This window comes from Papaver somniferum, unplaced genomic scaffold (assembly GCF_003573695.1).
Source record: "Papaver somniferum cultivar HN1 unplaced genomic scaffold, ASM357369v1 unplaced-scaffold_137, whole genome shotgun sequence".
Taxonomy (NCBI): Eukaryota; Viridiplantae; Streptophyta; class Magnoliopsida; order Ranunculales; family Papaveraceae; genus Papaver; species Papaver somniferum.
Genome location: NW_020622934.1, coordinates 5,364,819 through 5,378,921, shown reverse-complemented (window position 1 = coordinate 5,378,921; position 14,103 = coordinate 5,364,819). Strand labels below are relative to the sequence as shown.

Sequence of the window (14,103 nt, the reverse complement as noted above, 5' to 3'; positions counted from 1 at the left end):
ATAGAAACCAGCCTATTAAAAAGATACGGAGGGAGTAATTGGAAATTAGTAAACAAAGCAAGCACAGAGATACCCAAGAAAGATATTATCTCATGTAAGCTCTGAAGGAATGATGTTAACTAATTGATTTTAAGGAATAGTCTCATGCTGGCCATTAGAGAAAAAGGAATAAAAACAAATAGAGATGATTTCTCAAAAACAAGAAGTAGGCATGAGGTAAGAGATTTAAAGAAAATCTAAGAAACCATGAGAAAACTCCACTAATGGAGAAAACACTTGGAATGCACTGACACCAAGATAACATCTTGGATATGATTGAATTGATCACAACACGCCTTTTACATTTCATTACACAAAAGAGTTCATATATTCTCCAGACAAACATGATAGAAAGGAATTATGCTTCAAAAAAAAAAATGATAGAAAGGAAAGAACCGGTGCGAAAGTGACGTGAATAGTCAGTTAGTTAACAAACATAACTAACAGTATTGTAAACAGAGTGCAAGAAACTAAAGGAAACTATAACTCTAGTTAATAGATGAGAAACAAAAGGTTCTTATGATCTAGATTTTCCTCATGTCTGCAATGCATGCTTATCCGAATCATCATCTACTTCCAAAATTTACATAAACTTTACTTTGTTTGGGTATTTCTTCTTCCTGCTATATACGAGTGAGGTTTTCTGCTTGTATTGTTGAATCATATTATAAACCTGAATCAGAAAGATGCGCGTACAAGAGAAAGTTAGTGAAGCAGTAACTCAAATAGATATTTATTCGAGGAAAGCGCATAAAAGAGAGAGTTAGTGAAACCACAATAGAACTAAACGAGAAACTTGATTTTACGGAACTACAGAAGATGCAATGGTGGGGAATTGGTGTTAATAAATGTACAAAGCTTTTCCATAGAATCCTATGACATCAGGCATCACAAAATAAGTGCAAGGATTTCATATCATTATTGCAACTTTACCTTTCGCACTCCGGATGTCAATCCCATGCCTTCAATGGCATTGCTGCTGATGCACTTCCATGCTACAGTGTCATTACCCTCTTTTTCAGACAAGATCTTCTCCTCACCTTTGTTACCACAAGAATACTTACAATAATGTTAAAATGTAAGAAAAAGCTGACACGGGGAGAGAGAGATGTTTACAAGTGCCTTACCGTTTAGATTTATAATCAACAACTCTACATACATTCGGAGTCGAATGTGACTGAAAATGTGTATGCAATCTCCAACTTCTTCTCTTGAAATTACGTTACAATTCCTAGTATCTAGTTCAAATGACTTCTTCAAGTACTGATCCATCACTTTTCTCCTCGTACCCGAGTCGCCTTCTCCATCAAAGAGCACAGATGGGAATTCCCAAAGCCCTGCAAGAAGCCCTTCCTCCTTTTTACAAGTAAAAGTCTACTGCTCATATTACTGCAGGTTCCTTTCTGGTCGTCCAATATTTCTACCACACAAACAGCAGAAAACTCGCGTCTTGGTTTTGGCTTTATAACCTTTAGAGGATAATCAATAACCTGCACTGATTGAGAATTCTTGGAGAGTGAAAATGCATGACATTGTTCTGAGATAGGACAGGAAGAGCAACTAGGGCTTGTAGGAGTGCATATGGTTGCTCCAAGTTCCATTAAAGCCTGGTTCAGATCTCCGGGTCTACAAGGATCCACTAACTGCCTGCCAGTTTCCTGATTTAGAAAGTAACAAAGAACATTGAGTACACATATGCTCTTTGATTTTTCACATGGTGATCTAAACTAGAAGATGGGAAACATCGCTCTTCTGTTCCCAACCACGTACAGGGCCAGGCATAGAGAAAATCATCTAAATATGCGTGTTTAGAAACTCACCAAAAGCTCTTGATAGTTTCTGATTCCTTTGGATTCGCAGAAATGGCCTTCAGCCTAGCAATCACTCTAACAACATTTCCATCAACCACTGGCACAGACTGAAATATCAAAGTTAAAGAGTTAAAGAAAAGGGAGGCAAATGTTGGCTTACTTTGTTCTTAAAGCAGATGATAGTAGATAAATTTACCTCATTGAAAGCTATGGAAGCAATGGCCCCAGCTGTGTAATCTCCTATTCCCCGAACCTTAAGAAGCTGGGGAACTGTTCTTGGAAATTCTTCTCCTCCTTCTTCAATCACCATTTTTGCTCCCTAATCAACATAACCACCGAATAGAGTTATCTGAGTGCAACAATTAGAGCACAGACACAATAGTAGCACTTCCATGGAGGAGAATGTTACATAAGACCTTTCCGATTCTTTCTCATATTTTTCTTTTCAATGTTGGATGAAATTAGAGTGATGCACATTTCAGCTCAATCCTCTTACAAAAAATCCTATTCATCATGAATTCCCTTGAATCATTAGTTTGTAAGCAAGTACATGTGTGCTGTAACAGAAAAATATGTAGATAAATTTCAAGCCAACAAATGCATTGTTCATTAAACTCGAGAGCAAAGATACACAATGTTGACACTATGATTTCGTGAATTATGAAATTGTCCCCCAAAGCGAAATTTTGAGCAATGCAGAGAGGATGCAATTCTTTTTGTTGGATCATTAAGCTACACTTTTCTAATTAAAACAGAATCCGAGCCGGCAAAAATAAAGAGCAACCTAACTTACCTCTAAGAGAAAGCGAGCCCGTTTATAGTACCCCAGTCCAGCCCACATCTCATTAACCTCCTACAACAACAAGAGGAAGAAACAATCAAGAATGATATGCAAATTAAGTTTAATGAATTTACATAGGTATGCTACCAAACTTGTATACCTCTTGAGTAGCTTGAGCTAAATGTTGAAGGGAAGGCCATTTATCCATCCACCGATTGTAATAATCAATAACAGTTGCAACCTTAGTTTGTTGCAACATGATTTCAGAAACCCAAACATCATAAGCTCTTTCAAAAGTCTGCCTTTCATCTTCTTCATCTGGTTCAATACTACTACCCATCTTCCTCCTCCATGGCAAAACCCTCTGGTTTGCATCATACCAATCAAGTAAAGAAGCCCTAATCTTCAAAACAGTTAATTCATCAGAGAAATCTTCAATATCTAAAACACTACTCTTAGTCGGCTTCCCCGTTTGGTTAGGGTTTGTTCTGTCATTCCCTCTTTTCACCACCACTCGCCTTTTCCTCCTCTTCTTCTTCTTCTCTTCCTCCTCGGAAGATGTTGAAGAATCAGTATCAGATATATTGGAAAAATTCAAACTTTTCTTCTTCTTAGATTTTCCCGCCATTGTTAACCAGTTGTTGTATTGCTGCTGCTGGTGATTCTTCAAAGTTTCAAACTCAGAATCATCTCTCAGGCTGTAGGAGCGGAGAACCTTGAGTTGGCCGTGTAAAATGACCATATTACTTACTACTTACTTTACTAAAGGCACCCCGATCCTTTTTCTCTTAGGTGGTGGACCCACAAAAGAGGGTCTTTTGCTTTTCTTCTCCGCTCTGGTTCTGCCTATGATGATGAGATGAACTCACGGACAAACAAATCTGCAGAATACACAGTAAGAGGTTCTGGGAAGTGATATTGAACATCCATTACAGGTATGTCTGATTCATTGTTTACTTCTGTTTCAGTCAAAACCCTTGGGTCAGGATATTTGGGAATTTTCTTGGTTGAATTTGGTTAGGGTTTTTAGTTGGCATATGCCTACTGTATCGCTCTCAATTTCTTTTCTTAAGTTGTATAAGTGCTTAATTATATGTCACGGCTTGATTAGCAGTTTTATGTGTGAATTTTACTTCCCATTATATTATTGATTGAATTCTAGCTTCAAGAGATTCAAGGTTAATCATATTCTACTCTTGTACATAACTATTTTTCGGGTAACAAATATAATTTGGTTTCACGAGACACTGTAGATTCAAGCTGTTGTTTTTATTTTATTTTGCAAAAATCCTCATTTGTTTGAGATTTATCATTATAGCTTATTGGAATTTGGATTACTCACAGCGGAAAATATTGATTAGGAGCGTCTGAGTGTTCAACTTCGTCTAGCAAACATTAATGGAAGACGAGGATACAGGGAAATCCAAGCTAGTGGCTTCAAATTCTACTGAGGATCTTGAGATGGACTACATAGAAGATGAAGAAGACGTAAATAGAGACGAAGAAGATGGGAATGAAGGAGAAGAAGAAGATGCAGATGATGTATTTACACTTGCATTCCATGGGGAGATGAATCCCTTGGATTTAACGGAGGATGATGCCTTTGGAGTTCAACCGTATCAGAAATTTGAGCTGCTTGAATATGAAGCTTTGGCTGAAAAAAAGCGAAAACTGCTGAATAACCGCCCTCGTGATGCTCCTTCAAAGAAGTCGAGGCAAGAGGATGATTATGTTAGGAAAGTTGATGAGCTCATGGGAGGGATGGTTATGTGGAAAAAGTCAAAGGAGCTTAAGAGAAAGGGTAGAAAGAAGGGATCCAGAAACAAACTTAGCCCTGAAGTCACCAAGAAAATTGGTGAGGCTAATATCTTTTATGCTAAACGGCAATATGAAGAGGCAATACCTATACTGAAGGGGGTAATTATGCTTGCTCCAAATTTGTCCGAAACTTACCACACTCTTGGCCTTGTCTATGAGGAAATTGGAGATAAAAAAAAGGCCATGAACTTTTACATGCTTGCTTCTCATTTGGCACCCAAGGAACATCCATCTCTTTGGAAGAGGCTTGTAGCTCTGTCTATAGAGCAAGGAAATACTGGCATGGCTACGTATTGCCTCTCTAAAGCAATAAAGGCCGATCCTGAAGATTTGGGTCTTAGATTTGATCGTGCATCACTTCACGCCGAGCTTGGTGAATATCATAAAGCTGCGGAATCATATAATCAAATAGTAGGACTCTGTCCTGAAAATGTTGAAGCACGAAGGATGGCTGCGAAGATTTTAATAGCTGTGGTCAGGTAGAGCAGTCGATCAGCATTCTGGAAGACTACATCAAAGAGAGAATATCAGATCCACAATGGAGTGTGATTGATCTTTTAGCCACCATACTCATGGAAAATAATGAACATTTAAGGCACTTCAGCAGATTGAGCATGCACGTACTATTCACTGCCGCTAAGGAGCAGTTGCCACTGAGTTTAAGTTGTTAAAGCGGAATTTTGTCATGTTCATCTTGGAAATTGAACAGGCTGAGAATTTATTCAGGAATTTGCAAATGAAGCATAATGGAGATAACATGATTGATTACAGCCGTGGGAAACACATTATGAATCTGGGGCATTATGAATCTGCATTGAAGTATTATTTCATGCTAGAAGAAATGGATCAAAATGGCAGGGAGTTGCATATGAAAATTGCTCAGTGTTACCTATCATTAAAGGAACGAAGACACAGCTATTACGTTCTTTAAATAATCATTGGGTACAAAGGAAATGGAGGGTGATGTTGATGCTCGCCTAACTTTGGCTTCTCTTCTTCTTGAAGAAGAAGATAAAAGAGGATGAGGTGGTTAAATTGCTTTCTCCTCCAAAGGATTTAGCATCAACAACTGATACAGCTCAATGTCTCCTAAACCTTGGTGGAGTCATCCGAAAGTAAAATGCAACTTGCCCATATATATCATTCTAAAGGATGCTTGAAGACTTTGTTGAGGCAATTTTATCATCTGTTCGTGAAACACTGTTTACCGAAAGTTTGAACCAGAAAGTTCGATCAAAGAAGCGGCTCTCGAAAAGCACTCTCGATGAAAGGTAAAATTACTGGATGATCACCACCCAGATGATGTATTTCGTGGTTTAGACCATCGAATTAGCAGCACCGTCGGACCTGTTAAAGCTTCTAGAGAAAAAGTCACTTCAAAAGAAGGCAGCTCTGATGAGGAGGAGAGAAAGGCTGCTGTCGTTGCAGCGGGCCTGGATTGGCACAGTGATGATTCGGATGAAGAGTCTAGAAACAAGCACTGAGAGAGCCGCCTTTGCCAAAACTCCTAAAAGATGACAACATTATCAGCTTATTTTAGATCTGTGCAAAGTGGATCTTCACTGCGAAGATATTGGGAAGCCCTAGAGATTATTAGTCACAGTCTAAGATTAGCAGAAACATACTTCCGCTGAGAAGAAAGAGGAGCTTCAGTCTCTTGGAGCTCAGATAGCGTACAACACTACCGATCCAATCGGTTATGACTGTGCAAGATCATTGTTCAGCAGCATCCCCAGCTTTGCCGCCTGGAATTGCTACTACAAAGTTATTTCAAGGATTGGAGAATAGGTTGGCGAAGCATGTAAAGTTTTGCATAATATGAGGTGCACACACACTGACTGTGTACTCCCATGATCATTTTGGCATCAGCTTACCAATATCAGCCAACATCAAGCCAGCTGCAAGAGAGTATCTTGAAGCATATAAACTATGCCAGACAGTCGTTGATCAATCTTTGTGTTGGGATGCTTTAATCAACTTAGCCCTTGGGTTTAGACTACAAACAAGCATCAATGTCTAGCACAAGGCTTTGCATTCTCTTTAGCAATTTAAGACTTTCGGGAAATAGCCAGGAGCCTTGTATAATACGGTCGGGCGTGTCAACCATGTTGGTCTGGTTACTCTAGCAGTTCAATTATGAAAAGGGTGGGAATGCGGGAGAAGGATTACCCAATCCAAAGCTCCAATGAGGATTCAAGTATTCAAGAAACTAAGAATCGGGTTACTGTGACCTCCGAAGAGAAGCTGCTTACAATTTGCACTTGATCTATAAGAAGGTGGGTCTCTGGATCTAGCTAGGCACGTTCTCAAAGATCATTGTACTCTTTAAAGGTATTAGGCAAAGTAATCCTCCCGATAGAAAGTTCAGGATCTTCATCACATATATGGATAGAATTTAGTTAGGAGTTGCAGATTACCTTCCAGATCATCATCCTTCTTTGGAGTTCTTCGTATTTATTTCTGGTTCAGTTATGAAAGACTTGAAATTCTCGTACTCGAGGTAAGTCCCCTGAAGTCTGTTACTTAACCTTTTATTTTTTGTTTTTGACTTGAGTTTCCTTAACCTTTGTGTTCATGTCAAACAATTGATTTGATGCGGAACTGATGGAAGTAAAATTGTCAATGACGTGGATACATTATTGAACAACTTCCACTCGGCTAATTGCATGAGGTGAAATTAGCCGAATATTATAAAATTACAATAATGATGAAGTGAAAGAATAATTATAAATCTCGAATATTATGATATTAAGAACTAAGCTTATTTATGACATTTTAGTGATTTAAGCACTAAGCTTTTCTGAACTGTATAAGGAAAAATAATAAGATATTAAGCTTTCTATAGTTGGACTTCTTTCTTTCTTTTTGTTCCCTAAATAGATAGAAATTTATATGATATATTTCTGAGCGCTGTAATTCTCATAGTATGCTTCCATCCGGAATGACTGTATTTCTCAAGACAATGACTATTCCTCCACTAATAATGTACCCTAACGCTTCTCTGTTTCCTTCTTGGACATTGTCTTTATTCGTAATCTACAAACAGCCATAGCACACTATTAGTTTAGAGATGATCTAGTGGTTAAACGTAGAATAAAATCAGGACAATCTTACGATGGACTTGTGGATGGATAGTTATATCGTTCTTTAGATTGTGCTTTGTGTCAAATAATATCAAATTAGAGACAGAAAGGTTGTGTTGGCGATTGTTCGTTACCCTGATGTTTTTGCCAATCCTCACATTCTTATCTATTATGGCTTTTCTTATGTAAGAGTTTTCCCCAATTCCAATAGGAATGCCAATGCCAGTTCCCTCTTCTCCAATGCATTGATCTCCATATGTTGTTTGCTGGAAACACGAATAATTTGATCACAGTTTACCGCTATCCAATATAAATTTTTCGTTATAGATTTAAGATTGTTCTTACTTGGTAAATATCAGCACCCATTAATACTGAATCCTCGATCACAGTTCGATCTCCAATCCTTGTTCTTGTACCAATTACCGAACCCCTGATGTTGCAACTCTGAATAAGCATATGCTTAATTGATCAGATTCAGTATTTCGTTGATGATGAAAATTTTGTACATAAAAATGAATGTCATATGGTTCTATAAATATGTATCACGTACATGTAGATATAAAAGAAAATATAAGATGGGGTAGGAGTGAGTTTCTTACATTGAGGATGCAACCACCTCCTATGATACTGTCTGTTATGATAGCGTCCATTATCAGAGAAGGAGGGAGACACTTCGGCAACGTGTACAAGGTAGACTCTCTATCGTAGAAGCTGTTACCGAAATATTAGGAGTCACTTAGAATTTGGTAGTGGATGGTCCAGTCACGAGAAAATGATATATTCATTGAAAGTGTTCGTGTATAATCACTGTCTGAGATTCATCCTTCTTAAGGTGTTTAGGGTAATATAACAGTATAAACACTTCTAGCACTTAGAAGGTTAGAATATTTGAAATGTTAAATAGACAGATATATTTGGATCAGCAGATTAGAAAGTGTAAAACAAGAAAAGAAAAGAAAAGAAAAGAAAAGAACAAAAGACTGACTTAATATTACTGACTTATATCCACTGGTCGAGTTCTTTGTGCTTTCCATACTGGCTTTGTAGAATGCTTTGATATTTGTCATATCCTCCCAGTACCCACCAAATATGTATGACTGAACCTGATATCACACATCCCAGTGAAATTATGACATTAACATCTGTTCCAAATCTGACATTTTAGTTCCTGTAAAACACATGTTTATAATGGTAATTTATTTTTCTTGTTCTGTTTCTAACAAGGGGTTTCAAGGCCCTTACACCTCCATGTTTTATAGAATTATGCAATAGTAAAGTTAGTAATTGAAAACTCTATGTTGGAAGTGAAATATTCTGTCAAAGCAAATGAACCCAAATGGAGCAAATGCGTGCCTACTTTGTCAATCAAATATAACGTATATGTAATAATAAACAGATAAAGAAGAAGTGTTGATTGACCTTCATTCCTATTTTGACTGCTCCTGGTATAATTTCTGTTGCCAAGTCATTGGCCATGGGGAAGTACTCTCTTAGAAGCTTTACCATTGCATCTTTCTTAATGACGTAAATACCCATGCTCCTGTAGCTGCTCGTGCTAATACCGTTTTTTGATTTTCTTGAGTTCTCTGCTTCCTGAATATGTATACTTCTGTTAATCAGGACTTTATACTTTTTATTTTGAGAAATTAGTTGAACTTGCGAATGCTATAATGATTATATTGATGTATGCTGCTCAGTTGTACTAATAGATTTTCTAGATCGTCATAAAAATATTTTTCGTATATTTAAAGTAACATGATGCAGACGCATGTACTAAACTACTATGCACATAATGCAGTTTTGAAGAAGTGATTAATAATCACCGATAACTTACTGCTGTAGGATTCGGTTTCTCTGACTCTTGTTTCTCTCTAAATTCAAGAACTTCATTTTCAGAATTTACTGTGACATATCCGAAACTCGAGTGTCCATTATTAGGCTTTATGTGGTGTGCTGGAGGAGCAACCGCTAAAGTGATATCTGCATTGCTACTGCGATGGGTGGCTAAAAGGTTCTGATAGTCCATTTTATATAGATGGTGGCCAGGAAGGAGTATGAACTCAAGTGCTGAATTATGATCATCTTCCAATACCCACAGGCATCTTCTCACTGCGTCAGCCGTCCCCTGAAACCAGCCTTGGTCTTCGCGGCTCTGGTATGCAGCAATAACTTCAACGTCGAAGCCCTGTTTACCAACTAGTCCTGCGCCAGAATATGCCCTTGAGAGGTGGGAATTAAGAGATGTCGAATTGAACTGTGTGAGAGCATATATCTTGGAAATGTTGCTGTTAATGCAATTGCTGATTACTGCATCAATAAGTCTGTAATTTGCTGCAATTGGAATAGCTCCTTCAGATCTTCGCTTTGTCAATGGATATAGCCTCTTTGATGATTCTTTCGATCCATCACCAAATACAATAGCTGCAACACTCTGTACCATCCGTCAACAAAGTTAATGCACGCATTAATGAGTGAGTAACTGGTAATTAAGTTCATTAAGTTGAAATAGCTTCATGAACTAGTTTAAAGTAAGAAAACCAGACCTGACTGAGTGGTGGACACAGTGGCAGAACGTTATTGCATTTCTGTTCGTCATATTGTAGTGAGTTGGATATAAAAGAGGCAGCTGTTGACGACGAAGAAGACGCAATGCAATAAGAAGAATGCAGCTTTGTTGGATGAATGCTTCTCTGCTGGCTCAAAGTAGAGATCCTTGTTATTATTGTTGCATGAGTAATATTGTTCATCAGAGAAAGGTTCAACATAATTTCAGCACAGAGAGAGAAGAATTAACAAAAATGGTAAAAAGAAAAAACAAGCAGAAAATGGCTGGTTGGTTTGATGTAGACCAAACTCCTCTTGTAGGTTTGGTTAATGGTGCTTTGTAAGCTGAGAAAGAAAGGAAAGAGAAAATTGATAGAATAATTACCTTTCTTGCTCCTCATATATAAGCTAGCTTAACTACTTTATGATCATAGAGATGTGCAACAACGTGATTCATGCAAAGGTTAATTTACCACTGCATCTATATTTACATTCCCCTGCCATATTTAGCAATATAAGTTGAACTTTTGGGACTAATAATTTGCGCTAAACTTCTAAAGTATAACCATGTAGATTCTTTCTTGTTACGTTTACCTAAAGTTATTTTTGATTGAAGGGTATGATTAAGTGGTTTTACTTGTACCTTATGCTTTAATTTGAAATTGATTCTTGTTGTTCATATTGTTTTTCTATTCATATCTGCACTCTAAATTTTTCTATAATGAAACAGGTTTTGTTATACGATTTTCTATGTATGAGGAAAGCAGGAGTTTGAGATTGTTTTACTTTTCTTTATCGAGGTGTCTGCAAGGTATCTCTAATTCTCTATATTTGATTCTAAGTTTCTCATTTCTTCTTCTTTTATCCTCTTTTTTGTCTGCTGTCTGAATCAATTAATAGCTTGTGTTTCTTAACTGGACAAAGAAAAGAACATGCTCTAAATTTAAGAGGGATAGTCTAGCATTATTTTGGGAAGGGGTACGTTCTGGTTCGTCAGATTTTCTACTTGTAGAGGGGTGGGGGAGTACTGTAGATAGTCCTCGCAAATCTAATTTCATATAGAAAGAACTTAAATAGAATAGATGAAGACCAGGAAGAACTTAAGAAGTGTAGAGAATATGGGTTTCAGTTGAAAGTGGTGGGGTAGAAAGTATTTTTTGCCTTTGAATCTCTCTTTAAAGAGTCAGATTGGGACCACGTTTCGATCATAAAACCTAGCTTGAATGATATCTTACTTTTTAATTATAACACATAAACAAAATTTGGCATTTGGAATGAACTCATTCTCAAGATAAGTATGTTTTTTATTTTTACTTTCACAACTTTTTGATGCTTCTTGTTCTCAAATTGCTCTCCCACATGCTCATGTTTATTTGGTTTTGTTTGCCAAAAAAAAATATCAAAAAATAAAATAAAATCCCTTATGTTCTATATTCTACAAAAAAGAAAAAATGGTTGGTTTTGTTTGTCTTACTTTCTAATTTTTTATTTGTATCACTTTTTCTTTCAAAAAATGACTAGGTAAATAGAAAAGGACAACACACAAATAGAAGAAAAGTAAATAAACAAGTACTAAATTGTATACACAAGAGATAATATGTTTTTAATCGGACACTTTAAAGCATTTCGATGAAGTGTTGATCACTGAAGAATACATACTGAATTCAACACAAAACGTGCAATATTCTGCATGATTATTTCTCTCCCCTGACTGTAAATTTCCTTTTCTCCTTTTTATCTCCAGTTACAGTGGTTAGTTTGATTACTTCTACATTCATGCACACCCTACTTTGTTCGATGGCGCGTCTGATGCTGGAATGATCATGTTTACTGTTTTTGACATTTCTTGTTAAATTTGCTGCTTGATGATTTATTTCTCTTGTATCCTGTTTAGAAAGCAAAAACACTGTTAAAAATAGTGCCCCCCCTTTTATTCTTCTTTATGAATAATGATGTGTATATGAAGATTTTGAGATGGAGTCGATCAAATCAATGAACGAGTGATGCAAACACAACTAAAATCACATAGAAAAGTAGCCTATTTACCTTGCTGTCCCGGAGAGCCATATCAGATGAAGTTTTAAGTATTCCTGCCCTTGGTTTCTCATTGCTGATGGGTAAAGAAGAAGAGGAAGTGGAACTTTCAAACTTATCTTGGTTTTGGGCAGCCGATGACGGTGATGATTTTCTGAAACCAGCGACCTCATTGTTAATCATCAAGGAGGAGGAGGCGAATCCCCTAGCGTTTTGCTTATGACTTATTTCTCTCTCCTGATTTACAACAGCTACTGATGATAATGTTGTTGACCTTCTTGCATTCATCACCTTATCCACCATTTTACTTCCGAAGAGATTATGTGATGATCGATTGTTACTTCCTCCTGATGATGGATGATTTCTCCCTCTACTGCTCACAATTGTTGTTGATGCATGCTCATTGTTTATTTCAGGCTGCTTATGATCACGTATGCTGATGGAATTTCTTCCCCTTGTCATACTTGGAGAAACTGATTGCCTTGGAGGTTTTACATGTGAATGTTGTTGATTACCGAGATGACGATCTTCATCAGTTGATGAGGATAATTTGTTTATGTTGTTGTTAAGTCGAGTCTTTGATGCAGAAGAAGATCGACTACTGGTGTTAGCGACAGTCCTCAGGCGTTGATCTTGATCAGCTGACAGTGATTTTGCTGGATTGTTATCATTGATAGTGCTGTTGTTGTTATATCTACTTCCCCTTGAGGCGGAAGAGGGACGATCTTTCGCTGTACTAGTGCTCCTTAAACCTGAGGAATATCCAGATGATTGTTGTTGCCAATTAGGTCTAGCCCTTGACACAGAAGAAGAGCGGGTACTAGTACTACTAGCAGTAGTCAAATTAGGTGGCGTCCGATGAAGATTATCATGAATTCCTTGTCTAGGGAAATACTTATTTGATCTCGAGATTGCTGATGATACTGAATCTTTTTCGTCCTGGTCACTAGTATTATAGATCGTAAGAGATATATTACGGGACGTTAGGTCGTGAAAACCATAATTGTTATGACTGTTACAGGCAGAGGTTGATGCAGGATTAGGAGCGTTACTGTTAGGTTGTGTTGATGAATTTGTTGGAGTTGCCAACAGAGAGGGCTCCTTAATCTCTGCTGCTTTTGTTGGTGATTTGGGTCGATGATTCAGCTTTGATTCTAGGTTGTTCACTGAAAACTGATCAACGCGGCTTATCGTTAAACTCTATATACATTTGAAAAGTAAAAGGATGCCATTTTGATAATCAAAAATAAATTACCCTGGTAAGAGGAGGTTGGAGAATAGGGATTTCTCTTTGAATGACAAATTCTGGATCCATTTCCATCTCTAAAGATGGAAATAGTGGAGTTGCTGGTGGTGTTTTTAGCCTAATACGAAGAAGATAATAGAGATTAAAGATCATTTAGTATTTTTAGAAAACACTAGTAATTCAAACTAAATTAACATTTCTTACCAATCATAATCATTCATGCCTTCCATTCCGTTGATTTTTTTCGCGGAATACAGTGGATAATTACTACCTGTTGGTTTTATTTAGGATTGAATATTTGAAACTTAAGCTCAGAATTAACAAAAGCAAGCAACACACTCAAGCGTTGACTGTGTTCTTAGTCGAACTATAGTAAAACTACCTGAATTTGGATCTGAAACCGAGTAATCAAGCAAATCGTGATCAGATGAAATGGGCTGAAGAAGATTATTACTTCTCTCTTTCTCGCTTCGTTTATGGATTTCTCCAAATAGTAGAAGATCATCTTGGTCATCTCCATTTTTCCTTGGGGTTACTGTTGTTTTTGTCCCAAACATCGATCCCCATCTGCTAGTCGCACTACTGCTGTTATTCATTCCACTCTTCATATATTATGACATGTATCAAAATTAAATTAAGACTCAACTGCTTATATTACTGAAACCAACCAATTTCACAAAATTATTATAGAGATAATCAGATAGGGGATGACAAAGAGGCCTTGGCCGGCAGGTACTGTATGGGATC

General features: G+C 37.2%; 2 protein-coding genes, 1 long non-coding RNA gene and 2 pseudogenes across 5 annotated transcripts; 2 read left to right on the top strand and 3 right to left on the bottom strand.

The window, feature by feature from the left end:
* Nucleotides 1-290: 290 nt before the first annotated feature.
* Nucleotides 291-3,393, bottom strand: LOC113334336 (annotated as a pseudogene).
* A 44-nt stretch (nucleotides 3,394-3,437) lies between these two features.
* On the top strand, nucleotides 3,438-6,778 carry LOC113334536 (annotated as a pseudogene).
* Nucleotides 6,779-7,179: 401 nt separating this feature from the next.
* LOC113334828 (inactive glucose-1-phosphate adenylyltransferase small subunit 2, chloroplastic-like) lies at nucleotides 7,180-10,772 on the bottom strand. 2 transcript variants are annotated; one of them, XM_026581047.1, is made up of 8 exons: nucleotides 10,076-10,770; nucleotides 9,367-9,963; nucleotides 8,952-9,125; nucleotides 8,532-8,635; nucleotides 8,132-8,243; nucleotides 7,878-7,976; nucleotides 7,667-7,798; nucleotides 7,180-7,485 (listed from the first exon to the last, which is right to left on the bottom strand). In XM_026581047.1, exons 1-8 carry the CDS (start codon nucleotides 10,295-10,297, stop codon nucleotides 7,369-7,371), a joined length of 1,557 nt encoding a protein of 518 aa, XP_026436832.1. In that variant the 5' UTR covers nucleotides 10,298-10,770; the 3' UTR covers nucleotides 7,180-7,368. The 2 variants fall into 2 exon arrangements, with proteins under 2 accessions (XP_026436832.1, XP_026436833.1); XM_026581048.1 differs by lacking the exon at nucleotides 8,952-9,125 and having other exon boundaries at nucleotides 10,076-10,772.
* LOC113334829 lies at nucleotides 10,402-12,645 on the top strand. Of its 2 annotated transcripts, none has more exons than XR_003352984.1 (3): nucleotides 10,402-10,539; nucleotides 10,807-10,887; nucleotides 12,527-12,645. It is a non-coding gene; the product is annotated as an uncharacterized LOC113334829 (long non-coding RNA). The 2 variants fall into 2 exon arrangements; XR_003352983.1 differs by lacking the exon at nucleotides 12,527-12,645 and adding an exon at nucleotides 11,821-11,956.
* On the bottom strand, nucleotides 11,266-14,067 carry LOC113334827 (homeobox protein 2-like). The gene is made up of 5 exons (XM_026581046.1): nucleotides 13,739-14,067; nucleotides 13,561-13,627; nucleotides 13,366-13,474; nucleotides 12,123-13,283; nucleotides 11,266-11,962 (listed from the first exon to the last, which is right to left on the bottom strand). Exons 1-5 carry the CDS (start codon nucleotides 13,962-13,964, stop codon nucleotides 11,771-11,773), a joined length of 1,755 nt encoding a protein of 584 aa, XP_026436831.1. The 5' UTR covers nucleotides 13,965-14,067; the 3' UTR covers nucleotides 11,266-11,770.
* Between the last annotated feature and the right edge of the window lie 36 nt (nucleotides 14,068-14,103).

What these genes read in the sequence shown, in the direction of transcription:
- LOC113334827 (XM_026581046.1), bottom strand. Translation starts at nt 13,964, where the DNA reads ATGAAGAGTGGAATGAATAACAGCAGTAGTGCGACTAGCAGATGGGGA. An exon ending in GGCATGAATGATTATGATTG is followed by an intron (nt 13,475 to 13,560) that starts GTAAGAAATGTT and finishes TCTTCGTATTAG; the next exon opens with GCTAAAAACACCACCAGCAA. An exon ending in TCCAACCTCCTCTTACCAGG is followed by an intron (nt 13,284 to 13,365) that starts GTAATTTATTTT and finishes CGCGTTGATCAG; the next exon opens with TTTTCAGTGAACAACCTAGA.
- LOC113334828 (XM_026581047.1), bottom strand. Translation starts at nt 10,297, where the DNA reads ATGTTGAACCTTTCTCTGATGAACAATATTACTCATGCAACAATAATA. An exon ending in GAGGTGGTTGCATCCTCAAT is followed by an intron (nt 7,977 to 8,131) that starts GTAAGAAACTCA and finishes ATGCTTATTCAG; the next exon opens with AGTTGCAACATCAGGGGTTC. An exon ending in TGGGTGCTGATATTTACCAA is followed by an intron (nt 7,799 to 7,877) that starts GTAAGAACAATC and finishes TCGTGTTTCCAG; the next exon opens with CAAACAACATATGGAGATCA.